The 19,083-nt window shown below is 33.7% G+C and overlaps 1 protein-coding gene across 6 annotated transcripts in view; it reads right to left on the bottom strand.

Moving 5' to 3' along the window:
• The window catches only part of LOC105833264 (activating signal cointegrator 1 complex subunit 3), a 122,977-nt gene that overhangs the window by 54,271 nt on the left and 49,623 nt on the right, over window positions 1-19,083 (bottom strand). For all 6 annotated transcript variants that reach the window (XM_036288342.1, XM_036288343.1, XM_036288341.1 and 3 more), the window contains exon 9: window positions 9,956-11,074. In XM_036288342.1, coding sequence (XP_036144235.1) covers window positions 9,956-11,074 — 1,119 coding nt within the window. The remainder of the gene's footprint in view (window positions 1-9,955; window positions 11,075-19,083) is intronic.

Below are 19,083 nucleotides of genomic sequence, written 5' to 3' on the forward strand. Positions count from 1 at the left end.
CAATTAAAAATTTTATTCAAATAAACAAAATAAAAAAATTTTTGGTCCGCTATGTTGGATCCACCATTTTGAATTTTAAAATTCCGATGTCAGATTCGTAATCAGCAACTCCAAAAACCCCTGTATTATAAATTGTATTCAAATAAACTAAATTAAAATATATTTGATCTGCCATATTGAGTTCGCCATTTTGAATTTTAAAATTCTGATGTCGGATTCGTAATCAGCGACTCAAAAAATCCCTAGATTTGTCACATCAATATTACGTAATGTTCGTTCTGACATGAATTTTTCCTGTTAAAACATTTTTTTGTTAATTAAGAGGATGCTAAACTGCTCGTCAGACTTGATCGAGGTCGATAATGTAGAGTCATTTGGGCACGTTATTAACAAAATTTTGTATGTATTTCTTTTATAGATTTAAAAATCCTTTTCCAGAATTAATTGTGGAGAATTTTTAATTCTGTAAATGCAATAAAAAGTTGTACATTGGAACAAATTGTACAATTCTGACAATAAAACAGATAGGATCCTTTTAAACACCGAAAACTTTTTTTCTAAGGTTCTTAGGCTCATTCTAAAAGCACAGTATTGTTCTTTGCTGAAATGCCAAGTGCGCCCTATGCTTATTTTATACGTACAAAGTCTAAAACTTTTATACGCAGCAAATGTTTTCACGAGTCGACTACAGAAGTCGATAACAAAACTATAATTTTCTAACTTTCTTTCGTTTTTCGTATGAAATTGATCGCAGCGCACTGCGTTATTATCTGTATTTTAATTTTGGAGAAGGATTTTCAATTCCATGCAATCAATAAAAAGATTTCGGTATCCAAAAATTAATGATAAAACAGAGCAGTTTAGTATCCCCTTAAATAATTCATGAAAATAACATGCACCTTAGTGTTAATAAAGATATTGACGAGATCAAAATCCAAAAAACAGAAAAAAAAATTAGGTTTTAGTGCCCTAAATAATTAAAAAAGTAATTGTAAAAAGATGGGACTTCAGAGTTCCGCTGTGATTCAAACAGTTAATAGATTTTTTTATTTTAAAGCACGCAAAAGTGCGTGTTTTATAAAAATTAATGCGGGGATGTAGGGAGAGGGCAAAGCCTATAATTTGTTATTGAAACATTCCTAAAAAAGTTCTACATTCCATTTTTGTAGTAGTTTTGTTGATTGGTAATGAAAAAAATTGATTTTTCGCACCAGCAGTTATTATAGACATTTATCCTATCTTTACTTTTTATATTGAGAAACCTATATGATAAACGATATTCCGAAAACGTTGCAAGCATTAAGTAAAACGCAGTTTTTGTAATATTCAAAAATATAACAGCACGCGTCATTCAATTTTAAATTACAAATCTCAAATTCGATATTGTAATTCAAAGTTCAACGATGCGCGCTGTTATGTTCTAACTTTACAAAATTTTCTAACCTAATCGTTTTGTTGCATCACCTAGATGCATTTGTTTGTCTATATGTAAACAAGTGATTAATGATGTATATGTAAACAAGTGAGTTAATCATATTTTTCAGTGTAATAATTTATTTTTATAGGAATTTAAATTGTATTATAATTTGCAATGGAGAATTTTATAATAAATTTTCAATTTTTAAACGTTGATATTGTTATTAAACGTGCATTCCAGTATGTAGTTACAAAAACACTTTTTTAAAATTGCTCAAATATATTATTGGAAATTCACACAGGATACAACATCTACGAACGTACAATATACAATAGAAGAATTCAGTTTCCTATTAGAAAAGGGTTTTCCTATAAAATATTATGTGCTGCATGTCAGTTGTCGAATTCTATAAAGCCTGTTCTACAATACATCGTTTGATGTTTCTCTTATACCTACATAACATTATTTCAAAATCAAAAATACTTTAAAAATCAAAACTTTAGGCTAAAGTTCCGAAAACGTTGGACCTCCGATTTTTTTGAAAGTACGTATACTCACATATTTTGACGCGCTGATTATAAGTATGATAGTGAAAATTGATACAAATTTGATTTTCATAGCAAAAACTGTAAAATAACTAATAAAATCATGGTTTCTTCTACTTATTTATTGTAAATAATTGGAATTTCAAAAAATATTTTAGATAAAAGTTGTAGATCTCATAGAAATCCACATTTTGTTCCATTGATTTTTATCATAAAGATAGTTTTTGAGCAAAACAACGTTAAATGTTTAAAACTTCATATAACCCATCCAACATAAATCAAGTTTTATTAATTAATCTCAATGCTTACTCAAACTATATTTAAATATGTTTATTATATATATATATATATACACGCACGCACGCACACACACAGGGTGTCCCAGAATGAATAATTCTTATTTTACAGAGTGAAAGAGAGTAAAATTTTAAACTAAAAGTTTGTTTACCAATTTTGGCTTAGATTATTTTCTAAACTATTAATAAATAAAGTTGATCAATCAGACGGCGCGCGGCCGGTGTATGCAGAAGCGTAGCGTGCCATATGGCTTCACGTGCTCTCCACACGCTTATCACACATTCCTTTACTTAAAACTTTATTGTCATTTCTGATATTAATGAATAATTAAATAAATTTAAATAAATAAATAGAGAAATAAATGACTAAATAAACTAATAAGTAAATAAATAAAAATAAATACAATTAGAAATTATTTCAATTCCTTATTATTTTTTATTTTTAGTTGTTAATGATTAATTTGTGTACTCGTATTTATTTAATTATTTAAAATATTTATTTGATTCAATTACTTAATTCTCATAGTTGACTTAGTAGCGATAGGCAAAATTAACTACGGAGATTGTGTTATACAAAGGTATAAAAAATATTGTTTATAAAAAGTTTAAAAATAAATTGTTAGTAAACAATTTAATTAAACAATTTTTTAAAGAATTATTTTAGCATGTCAATTATTATAGTGATTTTTTGTAACAAAGGAGCAATTGCATTTTTTTATGCAATTTTTTCCGTAGAATTCGGTGCTATTATTTTAAATTCAAATAATAAAAATATTCGTATATCTACCGTTCTTTATTTTTTATATTATTTAAAAACATTTTTAAAAGAGAAGAGAAAGGAGTAAAAAAAAATTTTTTTCATTTAAAAGTAAAACATTTTTACGTAAATTGCGGCTAAGATTTGTTCCACGTTTTCGTGGCCTTAAAAAGGGCCGATTGTTATCTATTAAATGGCTCTGAAAAGAGCCGATTTATTTAGGTAAAACGTGGAACAAATCTTAGCCACAATTTACGTAAAAATGTTTTACTTTTAAATGAAAAAAAATTTAATTTCTTTTATTCCTTCCTCTCCTCTTTTAAAAATGTTTTCGAATAATAAGAAAAAAATAAAGAATGGTAGATATGTTATGGTCAAAGCCTGTAGCGCCGTTCCTAGGATTCACTGGTCAATGCGCGGAATAATCAAGCGTTTTGATCAAAGCCCGAAATAGTTTTGTATTTCGGCCTTTGACTGATATGCTTTTAGTCCATTCTAGGAGTGACTAACATGGCTCGTCAAAGTTAGAAACTGAAAAAATTACTTCGGACTTTTGATTAGTCAGTCCTAGGTGTGACTTAATTTAGACTTTAAAAAATAAGGCCAAGATTTTTTAATATTTTTATTGTTAACATAAAGCAGGTTTTACTTTACTCTTGTAATTGTGTAATTTGAAATATAAAGTAGACAAACTTTTGGTAACTTTGACCAGCCATGTTAGTCACTCCTAGGATGCATTTCGTTTTGCGTGGAAAGTCGCAAACCTATGTGGTGTAGAGATTGCTTCGCGCGCGCGCGCGCGCACGCGCGCACACACGCGCACACACACACACACACACACACGCGCGCGCGCGCGCGACGTAGACGGCATTATTGTAATCATACCTAGGATTGACTGGTCAACGCGCGGAACAACCAGCGTTTTGGTCAAAGTCCAAAGTAATTTTTTCAGTTTCTTTGATCAGCCATGTTAGTCACTCTTGGGATAGACTAAAAACATATCAGTCAAAGGCCGAAAACTATTTCGGGCTTTGACCAAAACGCTTGGTTATTCCGCACATTGACCAGTCAATCCTAGGAATGCCCGCGCAACGGAGTTTGACCATAACAGATATACAAATTTTTGTATTATTTAAATTTAAAATAATAGCACCGAATTCTACGGGAAAAATTGCATAAAGAACGCATGATGCAGTCGATATTAAAAAATTATTTAAAAAATTGTTTAAACATTTTTTTAAAAACTGTTTTTAAGTACAAATTGATAGCTCCTTTGCTACAAAAAAAATCACTCTAATAATTGACACATGCAGACATAATTCTTTAAAAAATTGTTTAAACAAATTGTTTACTAACAATTTATTTAAATACTTTTTATCAACAATCTTTTATACCTTTGTATGTATAACACACTCTCCGTAGTTAATTTTTCCTATCGCTGCTAAGTCAATTATGAGAATTAAGTAATTAAATCAAATAAATAACAACTAAAAATAAAAAATAATAAGGAATTGAAATAATTTCTAATTGTATTTATTTTTATTACTTATTTACTTTATTAGTTTATTTTGTTATTTATTTCTCTATTTATTTATTAATTTAAATTTATTTCAATGTATCGAGCCAAGACAAATTTTCTTAATACATTATAATTAATTAAATAAACATTATATAATTATAAATGCGACTAATAACACTGTGTTAAAAATTGTTCAACAATCTTTAACACAGTCTTATTAGTCACGTTAATAATTATATAATATTTATTTAATTAATTATAATGTATTAAGAAAATTTGTCTTGGTTCGATACATTGACCTGGTTATCATATTATTTTTGCTTAGCATTAACGAGCCCTTTATAATTGTTTGTATTATTGTTAAATTTATTTATTTATTTAATTATTCATTAATATCAAAAATTAAGTTTTAAGTAAGGGAATAGTATGAGAGCCCGTGGAGCCATATGGCACGCTGCGCACGCAAAATTGGTAAACGAACTTTTAGTTTAAAATTTTACTCTCTTTTACACTCTACATTTTTTACCTTAAAAATTAATCTCCAGGCCGATTTTAAGGTCACTATCAAGTACATTACTTTAAACTCTACAATTTTGGTTAAATTATTTTTTTCAAAATATGCATCGTTTTGGATACAAAAAAAAAAAAACAAAAAACTGATGATCAAGTGGCTCTTTTGGATCAATCGGACTATCCACGTTCTGTACGTAAAATTTTACGCTCTATTGATTCTCGGGGTTAAAAGTAAGCTATTTTCTTTGAAAAACATAAGGTTATCTTCAACTGACCTTGCAAATCGACCTCAAGGTTACCATCAAATGCATCACTTTAAACCCTACAACTTTGTAGTTCTGAGCACTTTTTTCAGAAAATGTATTGTTTCGGAAATAATTAGCCGTAGCTGTTTCCATCCATGAGGGGTGAGTTCTACTCTTAAAATGCGTATTTAGTAGAAACAAAAAACCATGTTTATCAATGTTTTTCGATGTTTAATAAGTTGAGTTTCATTCAAATTGATAAGTATCAGTTGGGTTACCTATAGTGTTACCTGTAAGATTCGCCGCATACTAAAAGGGTAATTTTAACTTTATGTTTAAGGGATTAGACCACTGTAAAATTTTCAAAAAATGGGAAAATAATTTTTTGGCTGAAAACATACCTTATGGTATTAAAAATTGTATGCAAGTGGTCTAGATACAAAAAAATTATTTATTTGTGTTTATGAGTTCGTTGCCGAGTGACGCGGAACGCGTTCGAACAGTCTCAAGCGGCCTCTCACTGACAAGCAAAAACAGGTTTATAGAGAATCTACTAAATCACTAACAAAGAAACGTTTTTAAGTATAAATCTTCAATTTGAATAAGCTTGAAATATGTTATAAAGCAGCTAAAAATAAGAGAATGTATTTTTTTTAAGTGCCACGTTTAAAAAGTAAAACACCCGTTAAAAAAAAATTGGTTTTACTCTTGTAGAATGAATATCAACAAAACTATAAAAGATAAAAAAATGTTTAAGTAAAAATTAAATAACTCCAGAAGTATTATAAAACAATGGAAAACAATTTTTTATGTTTTAAGTTTTCAAAATACCCCACTTAACTTTTTTTCAAAAATTTTGAAATTTGTTTATAACCAAATTGAAGGTTATCTTATTACAAATTCAGCCATACATAATAAAAAAATCTATTATGCTATGGAAAACCATAGCATAACAGATTTTTCGAGAATTAATTATAACCCCTCTACAAATACGCTAAAAAGGGGCACTAAATTTTAAACAATCAATATTGCATTAAACGCTTTCTAAAAAACTTAAAAATGTTTAATAAATTTTTTTGGAACACCCTGTCACGCATGCACGCACGCACGCACACACACGCAATGTGTGTTATACAAAAATTATTTTACCTATAATTGGACTTGGTTAGAAGATGCGAGAGCGAATGATCGTGCAGCGGTAATAGTATGTGAATTGGATAGCGTTAATTATTTATAGGGATAGGTATTTAACGGTTTAGGATAAAAAAACAGAAGTGAAAGGGAAGAGAGGAGAGTAAAGTTGCTGGAGAATTGAAGGGAACGCGATAGAAGCAGAAAGAAAGGCTAGAAGATCATGGGTAGAAAGATCACGGCTAGAGAAGGGAGAGAAGAAAAAAAGACGTAAAGAGTGATAGAATAGGGCCAGAGAATGGGGTTAGCAGAAAATTAAATAAGGTAGAAAGGTGAATTAAAGAAAACAAAAGAGAAATAGAATAAGATAGAGAATATAGAGATGTGCAAAAAATTACGTTCGTAAAATTTAGAGAGATAATTAGGCAATAAAAAGAAGACGATATAGATAAGAAAGAGAGGTAAAGTATAGAATATATAAGATAGGTAGAATATGTAATAATAAATAAAAATGTTTGGATTAAGGAATTCAGAGTAGAAGAAAAAGTGCACTTAGATCGCAGTCCTTAGGCAATGAAATTGAAAAAGAGAAAGAAGAAGAGAAGGAAAGGACTGCAGAAAGAAGATCAAGAATAGGAGAGGACAACGAAGCAGAACGTATACACGAAGAGGAAAAGGGAAACGAAAGGAGACACTGGGTAACAAGGCAACACAGAATTCTGGAAGAAATTATAAGAAACAATCAAGAAAGCAACAATAAAAAAAGGTGTAGAAGGAAGAAAAGGAATAGAGTACAAGGTCTGGTAAAATAGAAGTTGTATAAGAGAGAAGAGGAAAATGCAAAGGATTTTAAAGAGGCAAAAAAAATTAGAATTATGAGAGAGGATCAAATAGAAAAGAGTAAATTACAGGGCTTTTTGGACTAGAAGCAAAATAAAGGAAAGGAAAAAATTGTGGAAACACATAACTAGGAAAAGAGAAGGAAAAGAGCAAATAAGAAACAACATAGGTAAGGAAGAAGAAAAATTTACTTAGTAAAACTGTTAGATGGAACAGAGTTGTAGAAGAGAGAAGAGACAAAAGGAAATATCGAGATAAAGGAGCAATGGATATTATGTATTTTGTCCATGCTGTACAAAGAGGGCGAGAAGAGTAAAAGATTTTCACCATTTTTATGGATTGGATTTGAAAGCAGCTGACGATAACGTAAAAAGAGAAAAAATTTTTTAATGTACACTAGAGGAATTAATAAGTGTGAATGGAAGATTAAAAGGTACAAGGACACGAGGGTAACAGTAAGGACAGAAGGTTTGGTAAAAGTTTGCAGTACGACAAAGGGAGCAAGACAGGGCTGTGAGATGGGTCCTTTGGTTTTCAGCTTGTAAATAGCGAAATTAGATAGGTACACGTGGACTAAAAGAACAGCAGATATATAATTAGGTTAGGAGAGAATATGGTCACTAGAGTAAGCGTAGAGGTAATAAAAAGTAGAGAGAAGCTTAAATACAACAGAAAAATTAAATGAATATAGTTATAAGTTGTAAGAAGATTGTAAACAAAGAAAAGATAGAATGATAGGTGAAAGAAAAACAATGAGATTGTAATATAGGTAGAGCTTGTGCGATTAGAAGGGTACAATAAAATGTTATGTTAAAGATCCTATAAAAAAGAGAAAAAGGGGCAAATAACAAGATGCAAAATCTAGGAGTAAGGATTTGTAGAAATAATTTTTAGTAAAAGAAGGCGAAAGGAATGTTTAGCGAAAGAGAGAAGAAGAAGAAAAAGAAGAAAAAGTTTTTATAAAAAAATAATGTAATAAACTAAGGGAGAATAATTATAGGAATGTATAGTTATAGGTTGAAAGAAAGAAGACTGTAAACAAAATGAAAGTTAAAAGATAGTGGCGAGAAAAGCGTTTAAATATAATTATATTGTATTTTATGTAGGATTCTCTTCTTGGCCATGCGTGCTGAAGAAAATAAAAATTATTATTATATGTAAGATTCTCACGATAGTGAAAATGTAGGATTATAGCGGAGCAATAAGATATATTATGTTATATGATATTAATAAAGTCATGGGACGTGTCAGTTAAGACAGAAGGATACATAAATGGAGGAATGAGTGTAATAAAAAAAAATTGTAAACCAAGTCCTATTCTTAGCAAATGTAATGCTGAAGTGAATAAAAATTCTATTTTATTCTATTTTACCTATAATTTTAAATTATATAATTTTAATTTTTGGGTTTTTTATTTTTTATACATATTAATAATTTATTTGATAGAAAACGCTTATTTCTTTATACATTTTTAAAACAAAAATTTATATTCATCCTTTATTACGGAAAGATAAACAGAACGTGTTGCGTGAAAATTCGACCGCATAGACAAGCACAAAAAGCGTATCTGTAAAGGGATTATAATTAATTCTCGAAAATGGTTTTTTATAGCATAACTTTATTATACACAACTGAATTTGTAATAAAATAATCTTTGATTTGGTCATAAATTAAAAAAAAAAAAAAAAGTTTAGTGGTGGAGATATTTTAAAAAATTAAAACATAAAATTTTTTTTCCATTGCTTTATGGTACTTCTGGAGTTATTTAATCTTTACTTAAAAAATTTTTTTATCGTTTATAGTTTCGTCGATATTCGCGCCAAAAGAAAAAGAAAAAAAAATAAACAATTTTTTTTAACGAATGTTTTACCTTCTAAAGGACACTTAAAAAAAATACGTGGATTTTTAGCTGCTCTATAACATATTTCAAGCTCATTCAAATGAGAGATTTACATCTAAAAACGTTCCCTTGTAAGAAAAGAAGAGGAGGACAAAAGTGTCGAACCAGAATAATAAGTATATGGCACTGGAATAGTAGATTAGGGGTGAATTAAAATTTTATTTTAAGAAATCTTGTTATTTAAAACTTTAAACGTGTTTTTCTCAAAATCGTATTTTTTTAATCGTGCGAAACGATAACTACGTCAAATCTTTACCGATTCTTGAATTTTCTTTCTTATATTACTTATCTTCGTAAATAATTGTCAAAATTAGGCTGTTTTTTTTCGTGCGCTACAGTGTAGCAGGTCTAACCTCTTAAAACATTTATCGGACAAAGAATTAATTTATTAACATTTTATAAATAAAATCCAAACAATACGTATCTAATTCAATCTAAATAATATGTATTCTTAAAAAAATATATGAAATCTTTAAATTGCGTTAATTAAAAAAAAGATTCCTACATTTGAATAATATTTCCTACATTTAAAACAGTTTTGTTGTATTTTATTTAAAAAAAAGGGCTAATATCTTTGTATTTTCATTCAGAGTTCTCCTATTTCGATAACGATAACAAAAAATAATATATTCAAATAATATCTATTTTAATTAAAGATAATCTTTTAAGTATTTTATTTTAACAAAAATTTTTTATGAAAAACATTATTTTCTCCTCAATCTAATATTCTTGTGATAGTATGAGTTGTAATAAAAATTGTTGAGAGAGTACAACCATAACTTAAACACATACCTGTATCTTATTATTTACAAATAATTCCTCAACGGTTCTCCTGTCTCTGTCTTGAAGACCAGCGTGATGAAGACCAATTCCGAAAGCGAGTGTAAGCTTTAGATTCGAATCATTAATATTCTCTAAAATGTTATTCATTTGCTCTTCTGGAATGTGCAACCACTGTTTGGGATTATCTTCCGTCGCGAGGTAAGCGATCAGATCCAAGGCAGTCAAGCGTGTTTGCCTGCGAGAAGACACAAACACGAGGGAGGGACTGTCAGGCGCGTGTTGCTTGATCGCCTGGAAGGTCGGTCTATTCATGGTCGCCATTCGAGGACAGTAATGCTTGCCGGGAAATCCGTTGATGTGAACCTCTAATGGTACGGGTCTCACGGACGGTCGGAAATTGTAAAGGCCCATCTCCTCGATGCCGAGCCAGTTAGCCAGATCTCGCGCATTGGCTAGCGCGGTCGAGAGCCCCACGACTCGAACCTTGTTGCATGTATGCGAAGATATAAAGTTGTTTCGTGAAACGATCACTTCAAGAACCGGCCCGCGATCCTCGCCCAATAGGTGAATTTCGTCGATTACTATAAGTGCCACCTTTTTCACATAGCCTCGTGTCTGCCAGCTTCTACTGATACCGTCCCACTTCTCAGGTGTTGTGACGATGACACTCGCGCCAGCTATGATCTTCACGTCGGGCGACACATCTCCGGTTAACTCTACCACTCTTTTACCCAACCGTTCCTCCAATCGTACCTTCCAATCGTTTATACGCTCTCTAACCAAAGCTTTCAGAGGCGCTATATAAACGATCTTTCGATCGGAATGCTGTTTGAAAATGCGAAACATAGCGATCTCCGCAGCAATAGTTTTCCCTGAGCCGGTCGGGGCACCAAGGAGAACATTGTTATCAGTATGATAGAGACAATGAAAGATCTGTGTTTGTATCGGATTGAAATGAGAGAAGTTGTACAAACTCTCAAAACCTGGATCTTTGAGAGCGGTAATCGGTAACGGTTGTAATTCTAATAAATTCGTGTGTGGAGGATGGGTTTCCGGCAAAATGAGATCATGGAAGGTCAACGGAAATGAGGTCTCGCAGCCGAGCCAGTGGTCGCTCATAATTCTCACCTAAAAATTAAAAAATCAAGTATTTTTAATTTTGAATTAAAAATCACATAAAAATCAACTTTTTAACAACAAAGTTTTTTTCTTATTAAAATACTGAAAAAATATGAAATTTATTTTTAAAATATTTGTTATCAAATATTTGTCAATTTAATAATTATGTTATTTAAAAATAAAGTTTAGATTGTTTATTCGCTGCGTAGCGGATCTTGGTGCTGAAAATAATTTTATTAATTTAGTATTTCTAACTCATATAAACTGCGTGCCGATATTTTTGGTAGCCTTCAAACTCACAAGGGAACCTCGCAAACCCGAAAATTCTGATTTTAATGAAACTTGGCATAAATGTAGAGGGGGTAAATACATGAATTTAGAAATTATAAGTTGGTGCTTATAAACGATTTAAAGGGTTGAAACCACCCTTAAAAAATTTAGAGTTTTTGCCTTTTCTCAATATATCTCGTAAACTAAACAAAGTATTAAAAAATGTTTCATATAAAAGTTTTACAGTATAAATACCTCTATTTAACTATGTTATTTATTTTTTCAAAAAAATTTTTTTTCAAAAACAAATTTTTTTTGGAAAAAATAAATAACATAGTTGAATAGAGGTATTTATGCCGTAAAACTTTTGTATAAAACATTTTTTTTTATTTTGTTTAGTTTACGAGATATAGCGAGAAAAGGTAAAAATATCTCAATCTTTGAAGGGTAATTTTACTCCTTCAAATCGTTTATAAACCCAAACGGAAAATTTTCTGATTTTAATGAAACTTGGCACAAATGTAGAGGGGGTAAATACATTAATTTAGAAATGTTTTATTTTGGTTCAGAAACGGTTTGAAAGGGTGAAACCACACTTCAAAGTTGAGACATTTTTGCATTTTCTCGATATATCTCGTAAACTAAACAAAATATTAAAAAATGTTTCATACATAAGTTTTACGGCATAAATACCTCTATTTAACTATGCTATTTATTTTTTCTAAAAAAATATTTTTTTCAACGAAAAAAAATTTGTTTAAAAAAAAATTTTTTTTTGAAAAAATAAATAGCATAGTTAAATAGAGGTATTTATACTGTAAAACTTTTGTATGAAACATTTTTTAATACTTTGTTTAGTTTACGAGATATATCGAGAAAAGGCAAAAACTCTAAATTTCTGAAGGGTGGTTTCAACCCTTTAAACCGTTTATAAGCACCAACTTATAATTTCTAAATTCATGTATTTACCCCCTCTACATTTATGCCAAGATTCATTAAAATCAGAATTTTCGGGTTCGCGAGGTTCCCTTGTCAGTTACTAGCTAGATGTCTAGCTAGGGATCGAGACCAATCCTAAATAGAATTTACAGTGGAAACTTATTGGTTCTTATCAGCTTGTATAAAGTGATGTCTCTTTAGTAAGAAAGCGTTCCTTTTCAAGGTCAGCAATACCATATATATTTATATTGCACAACTGCTTCAAAGAAATATCATGTGTGTAATGTGTATGTGTGCAATAATGTCATGTATGCAATATGTATGTGCGCAATATTGTCATCTGTTAACCGTGATAAAAGTTATCAAAAGCCCGTATACTATCCTTCCAGTTTTTAATTAATCAATTAAGACATTCTCAAGCAACACATATAATTGGCCAATATTGTGTTAAGTTTGGCCAACATTTGTGTTACCAATAAATTGTGTTACTAGGATTGGACAAACCGTTTCGTCCACTCTTCTCATCCCCTTTACCCTCTTACCACCAGGATAACGGGGTATATAAGAACGATCACAATCTAAGACAGCTCAGAGCTCCTAGCCTTGATGATGCAAACTGCAACGTTTGTGAAACGTTAGCGCTGTACCAGGACACAGTATGTACTCGGAAGCTCTTTCTATTAGAAGCAAAGTGCTTACATTTAAGGATAAAACTCTACACTCATCTGATAACATGTTTAACTGCTGTAATCACTAGAAACGCTGCTGGTCAGTTGATTCCATCAATGATCTTGTAATGAAAAAAAATACCATCAATGGCAACATCTGATAAATATATAGCTTAGCTTATAAAAAATTATAGATAATAAACAAAAAGCTGAAGAAGAAATTCGGGAAAAAACAACAAATTTAAATAAAAATAATAATAAAAAGAATTTGAAATTACAGATTAAAAAGACGAAATATACAAAACAAATGCGGAAACTGAAAAAATAAGAAAATTCAATTAAAGAAAAGAAAAGCTTTAAAAGTGTTAAAAATAAAGTGCAACAAGTATTAAAAATAAAGAAAATGCAAGAAATATAGATAACTATAAAAATGTAGTTATTTTAGTTTTAAAAATGTAATGTTTTTTTTTACTATAAAGGAATGTATTTATTGTTTATTAATTATTTACAAACAAAAGTTTATTTTTGTTACACAATTTTGTTATAAAACATAATTAAATAAAATTTTTATTTGGTATAGATAATAAAATTAAAATGATCAGAAATTGGGTACTAATTTGATGAGAATATCTTTTAGCATGATCAGAAATTATTCCTGTAGCGCTTCTTTTTTTAAAATCATAATATAACTTTATTTTTTATAATTAAATTTTTTTAAATAAAAAATGCAATATTAAAGAATCCTGCACAAATCAAATGGAAAGTGGATTCCAGTTGATTTCATTAAAAATTTAGTATGTCATTCTTGATGGCTTTCCGATCAAGACTTAAATGGGCACAAGACCCAAAAATGGTCAGATTCCGAGTTATCGAGGGCCAAAGACTAACAATGTACTCGTGTGCAGGAGGGCATTAAATCTGTTGTGGTGTATTCGCTGGCTAATTTACTTTTTTTTCAGTGTTTCTCGATAGTTTATAAGTAAAGATACTATAAACATTATCAAAAAACTGCAAAAAAAAGTAAATGAGTCACCGAATATACCACAATGCCTTTCTGGATACGGGCACATTGTCAGTAGATCTTCGGCCCTCGATATCTCGGAATCTAGCTATGTTTGAGTATTGTGCCCATTGAGTTTTTGATCGGAAAGCCATAAAAAATGACATACTAAATTTTTAGCGACCGGGATTTACTTTTTATTTGATTTGTGCGAGGTTCTTTGTAAATCTTTTAAAAATACTTAATTTTGATTAAATTTTAAATTAATGCTTTATATAACAATGCATTACTCAGTAAGCAAGAAATAATGATCAACGTTTGCAAAACGTTAATTTTAGAAAAATTTTCTAAACATTGTATTAGATATTGAACAATTTGAAACTTTGTAACTTTCTATAAAACTTTTTATCAATAGCCAGCGGTGGCGCCGCTGGCTGTGGTGGCGCTATCACTTTCCTCTCTAGTTACTTTTCTGTGTCCACCTTCATTCGGTGCTGTACATTGTCACGCACACTTCCTTCGTCACGAATGTACACGTGTTATAATAATCTAGTTCATTAATCTTAATCGTTAACTTTTGTTATTTGTCCCTGACCTGCTTGCTCTAACAGGTTATGGGCCCAGCGGTTTCGCGAACAACGTAGATCGAATGAAGGATTTCTTTCTCTACGCACGCCCCCAGAAAGCGTTTAATCGCGTCACGCAAAACGAACCACGATGCAAATAATGATTGAGTCGCGAATAGCTAATCGAATAACTATGTCAAACACGAGTATGATTAATTCGACGCGCATCGAACTCTTAATAAACATAATTACGACACGTGGTTAATTCAAATTGAGGCGTTCTTGATAAATAACGACTCGTGGCCGTACGTTAATAATGACATTCCGAGTCCCACCGTGACCGGCGAAGGCGAAGCACTCGCTGCGGCACAAACTGCGCTGAACAACTAAACAATCCAGAACCGCAAAGCAAAGAGTGATCTAATTTTGTTCATTAGTCCAACGGAACTTAAGCATATTCGGAATTGCAACACATTCAAAGACATAGGATAGACTAAAATCTGATTACGTTTCCTAGGGACCCATGCGAAAAGCCGTGCTCTTGAGGTCGCCCTTCGCGAGGACAAAGCGTTAGAGATTACTTGTCCCGATACATGGACGTTAGAGATTACTTGTCCCGATACATATGATGGATAAATTACATAACATGGATATCGAGATCAACGGCGACTTACTGTCTATAAGCTTCACAACTTACCAAGCAGTTTTAATAATTTTTGCTGCGCAATTAAATCTCGTGATAATCTGTCAGAAATAAGCATATTGACAATCAAGATCATTGAAGAGCGCGATAGCAAGGTTCATTAGAACGCCAAGGATACAAACGCCATGTTCTCGAAGTAACAGTCGAGGGCACCGACGGATAAGACCGCTGGCCGTCAACAAGCCAGGAAGAGCTCGAGCAAAGCACGACACAAGTGTCACTATCGTGCAAGAAGAAAAAGCAACGGACTGCTTCAAGAAGAAGAGAGAAACTCAAAGTGTGAATAACGCGGGCGACGTTTTTTACGCAAACAAAACCTCTAATGTCTCCGCGAGCGGACTATTAAATCATGTGACAAGTCAAAGGTGGTGTCTCAACAGCGGATGCACATCGTACCTCTGCAAAAACGCCAAGTTATTCGCGAGATCGTACAAGGCTGAGAACGGCATAAAGTTAGCAAACCAGGCAACCGCCTGTGTAACAGCCAAGGGTAACGTAAACATGACAGTCTCGGACGGTAAACGGAACAGGGAGGTTAGATTCGCGAACGCGCTATACGTACCGGATCTTCGAACAAACCTCTTATCGATCGCAAAGATAATCTATAAGAATCACAGAGTCCTATTCACAAAAAAACACGATTACGTGAAAGACGTCAACGGCGTTGTAAAAATGGTTGCCGATCGCAAAGGTGATCTATTTTTCTTGCGTAAGGGACACGACACAGTATGCATAGCTATAAATGCGCGATCGAATGACATCGCCGGCTCGGCCATTTGAACTGGAACTACATGTCTCTCATGCTACGGAACGAGATGGCATCTGGCCTAACATTCAAGGTCAACGACGTGCTTCTTCTGTGCAAGATCTGCACCATCGGGAGACCACCTTTCCCGAAACGTGACAAAAGATCACCTGGCTTGCTCGGAATAGTGCATGTATCTCCGCCGTCCCATGCGAACACCCTCGCAGGGCGGCGCCTGATACTTTCTCACGTTCACCGACGACCATAGCCGCTGAACCGTGATTTCTTAAAAAAAAAATCCGAGATGGCGTCCAGGTTTGTGGAGTACAAAAATTACGCGAAAACGCAAACCGGTAAAAGAATCAAGGCACTGCAGTCGGATAATGGACGGGAGTTTTGTAACAAAACTATGGACAAAATACTGGCGAAGGCCGGAATTCAACAACGATTAACGACCCCGTACACACTCGCACAAAATAGGGTAGCCAAGCGGAAGAATAGGACACCCGAGTCTGCACACTGCATGTTGACAGAATTTGGATCTTTTTGGGCTGAAGCTATTGCAACCGCAAATCACGTGAGGAATCGGTGCCCAACAAAAATCCTCTATACGAAGACACTTTTTGAGATTTAGGCGGACAGGCGCCCCAGCCTCAAATACATGCAGAAATTCAGAGCCAAGGTGTACATTCTGGACAAAACTTCTAACAAGAGAAAGGTTTTCGCCAAGAGGGATTGAGGGAACTCTCATCGGATATTCCAAAACGTCCAAGTCCTATCGCATTTGGATCCCATCCAAGATGAGAAATTCATGTGACGTGAAATGGCAAGTTCTTCAACAAACTTTGACTAAAGAAGGCCAGCGAGATCTTATCCACGATTCCTCGGAGGAACTTTTTTATTTCAGATAACCAACAAGGCCCGGAGACAAGCAGCGAAACTGAAATTGGCGAGAGCTCACAGCCCGACGCGAGAGTTCCATCAAATGATGAGAAGTATCAGACCCGCAACGGGAATCCACCAATCAACGTTGCACACAAAGCCGACCAAGGATAGCCGGGTCTAGCAGGCAATTGATTACGACGTGGTTTCGGTAGACCACGCAAAATCTTAACGGGCAGATCAGATCGACCTACCAAGAGATACAATGATGCCTGCTGTCACTGAATCACGGGAGACAGAAAATCAAGTTGAGTCAAGCAAAGAAGAAACACGAGAAGATGCAAATTCGCATTCAATGCTTGCAAAATTCCCTTTCGCAATATCCGGGCTAAATAAGAGTGTGGCTCGACGCGATGTATTCAAAAATCAGAAGCCTAATCCTCAACGACATTTTCGATATTATATTAAGACCTAAAAATGGAAAGATCATCAAGTACCGCACGGTTTTGAAAAACAATTTCGATGCCAACAGGCTCCTAAGTCAAAGAAAGGCACGTGTAGTTACGAAGGAATACGCTCAACGGCCAGGGATCAATTTTTTTCGGGACTTAAGCTCTGGTCGTCCGTTTAAGTTCCCTTTGACTTCTAATGGCCTTGGCCGCAAAACTTGACTTGACGGTTTCTCAACTGGACGTTGAAACTACATATCTTAACGGAATAATTGATACCGACATATACATGGATTTGCCGGATTTATTGCAAACAATTTTAGAAAAAATGGCCCATCAAGACATCAAGACATCAAGGGCCCGGATAGGATATACAAATTGAGAAAGGCTCTCTATGGCCTGCGTCAGGCCGGACAGCAATGGCATGCAGAGCTGAACAAGATACTTCGCAGCTTCGGGTTGAGTCCTACCAACACGGATCTGTGTGTTTATGCCGACAAAGGAAAGCTCACCTTTGTAATCGTGTATGTCAACAACATCCTCATCGTTTCTAACAATCGAAGTATGGAAATTCGAATCAAGAAAGAGCTCACCAGGCTATTCAAAATTAAGGACCTTGGCCCCGTCTCGGTATCGAGATTCGGCGCAGCGGGAAGAGTATTCGCCTTGGTTAGCAAGGCTACGTCGAGGCGGTTCTCAAATGATTTAAAATGGGTGAATGCAAACCCATTATAACCTCCATCCCCTTAGGGGCTAAGATGATGAAGAGCGCAGTAAGAGGTAAGGCGGACCGCAGGTAAAGAGGACAAGATCAAGAGCTGATTGGGGCCCTAATGTATATCGCCGTGGGAACACGCGAACGCGCACGCCACAAGCGCGCTTAGTCAGTTCAACTCATGTCACACGGGTGAGCATCGGGCTGCTGCCAAACGTGTGCTCCGATACCTTCAAGGGACTTCCGATTACGGATTGGTCTTTCACAAGGATAATCAATCGTTGTGGAGGTTTGCGGACGCCGATTGGGGCAATTGTGCCACCGACAGGCGTTCCTATACCGGCTACATCTTTACGCCCAGCAGAGGCGCCGTAACGTAAGAATCGCGTAAGCAGAAGACGGTTGCGTTATCATCCACAGAGAGCGTATACATGGCTATCGCCGATGCTACGCCAAAAAGACCATGTATATTACCAACTTCCTCAAGGAGCTCGGACGTGCGGATCTCGCGAATGCTGTAATCTATAATAACAACAATAGTATTGAACTGTTGGTTGAAAACCCTGTGTTTCATTCCAGGTCCAAGCATATAGACATCAGATACCACTTCATTTATCAGACGATAAACGAGCGCGCATTAAAGCTTGTATATCTTTCCACGAAGGAGATAATCGCCGACATTCTCACTAAAGCATTATCTGGAGTCAGACATTCGAGATGTACATCAGATTTGGGACTTCAGCCCATCGACTGTTCCCAGGCGCAACTTGAGGGAGGGTGTTAGATATTGAGCCGGCACCGACAGTCATCTTTAGTTAATAGTAGAGTTTATTGTTATCGCGAATACTGTTTCCGTAAATTATTGTACTTGTTGTTGTTCGAGCGGAGAGCTTCGTCGGCCTCCTGCCTCGTATAATAGATTTTCTGAAGTTTCCGCATTTTCTCAGTTCTTAAATTCTTGTTTTCGTCTCCATCGCGTAGATCTGTGAATTTATCGTGTTCCGCTAATTTGAGTAATGTCAATTATTTCCGTTTGTTACCGTATTCTTTAGTTATTAGAAAAATATATTTTTTATCAGTG

Source organism: Monomorium pharaonis, chromosome 6, assembly GCF_013373865.1.
Source record: "Monomorium pharaonis isolate MP-MQ-018 chromosome 6, ASM1337386v2, whole genome shotgun sequence".
NCBI lineage: Eukaryota > Metazoa > Arthropoda > Insecta > Hymenoptera > Formicidae > Monomorium > Monomorium pharaonis.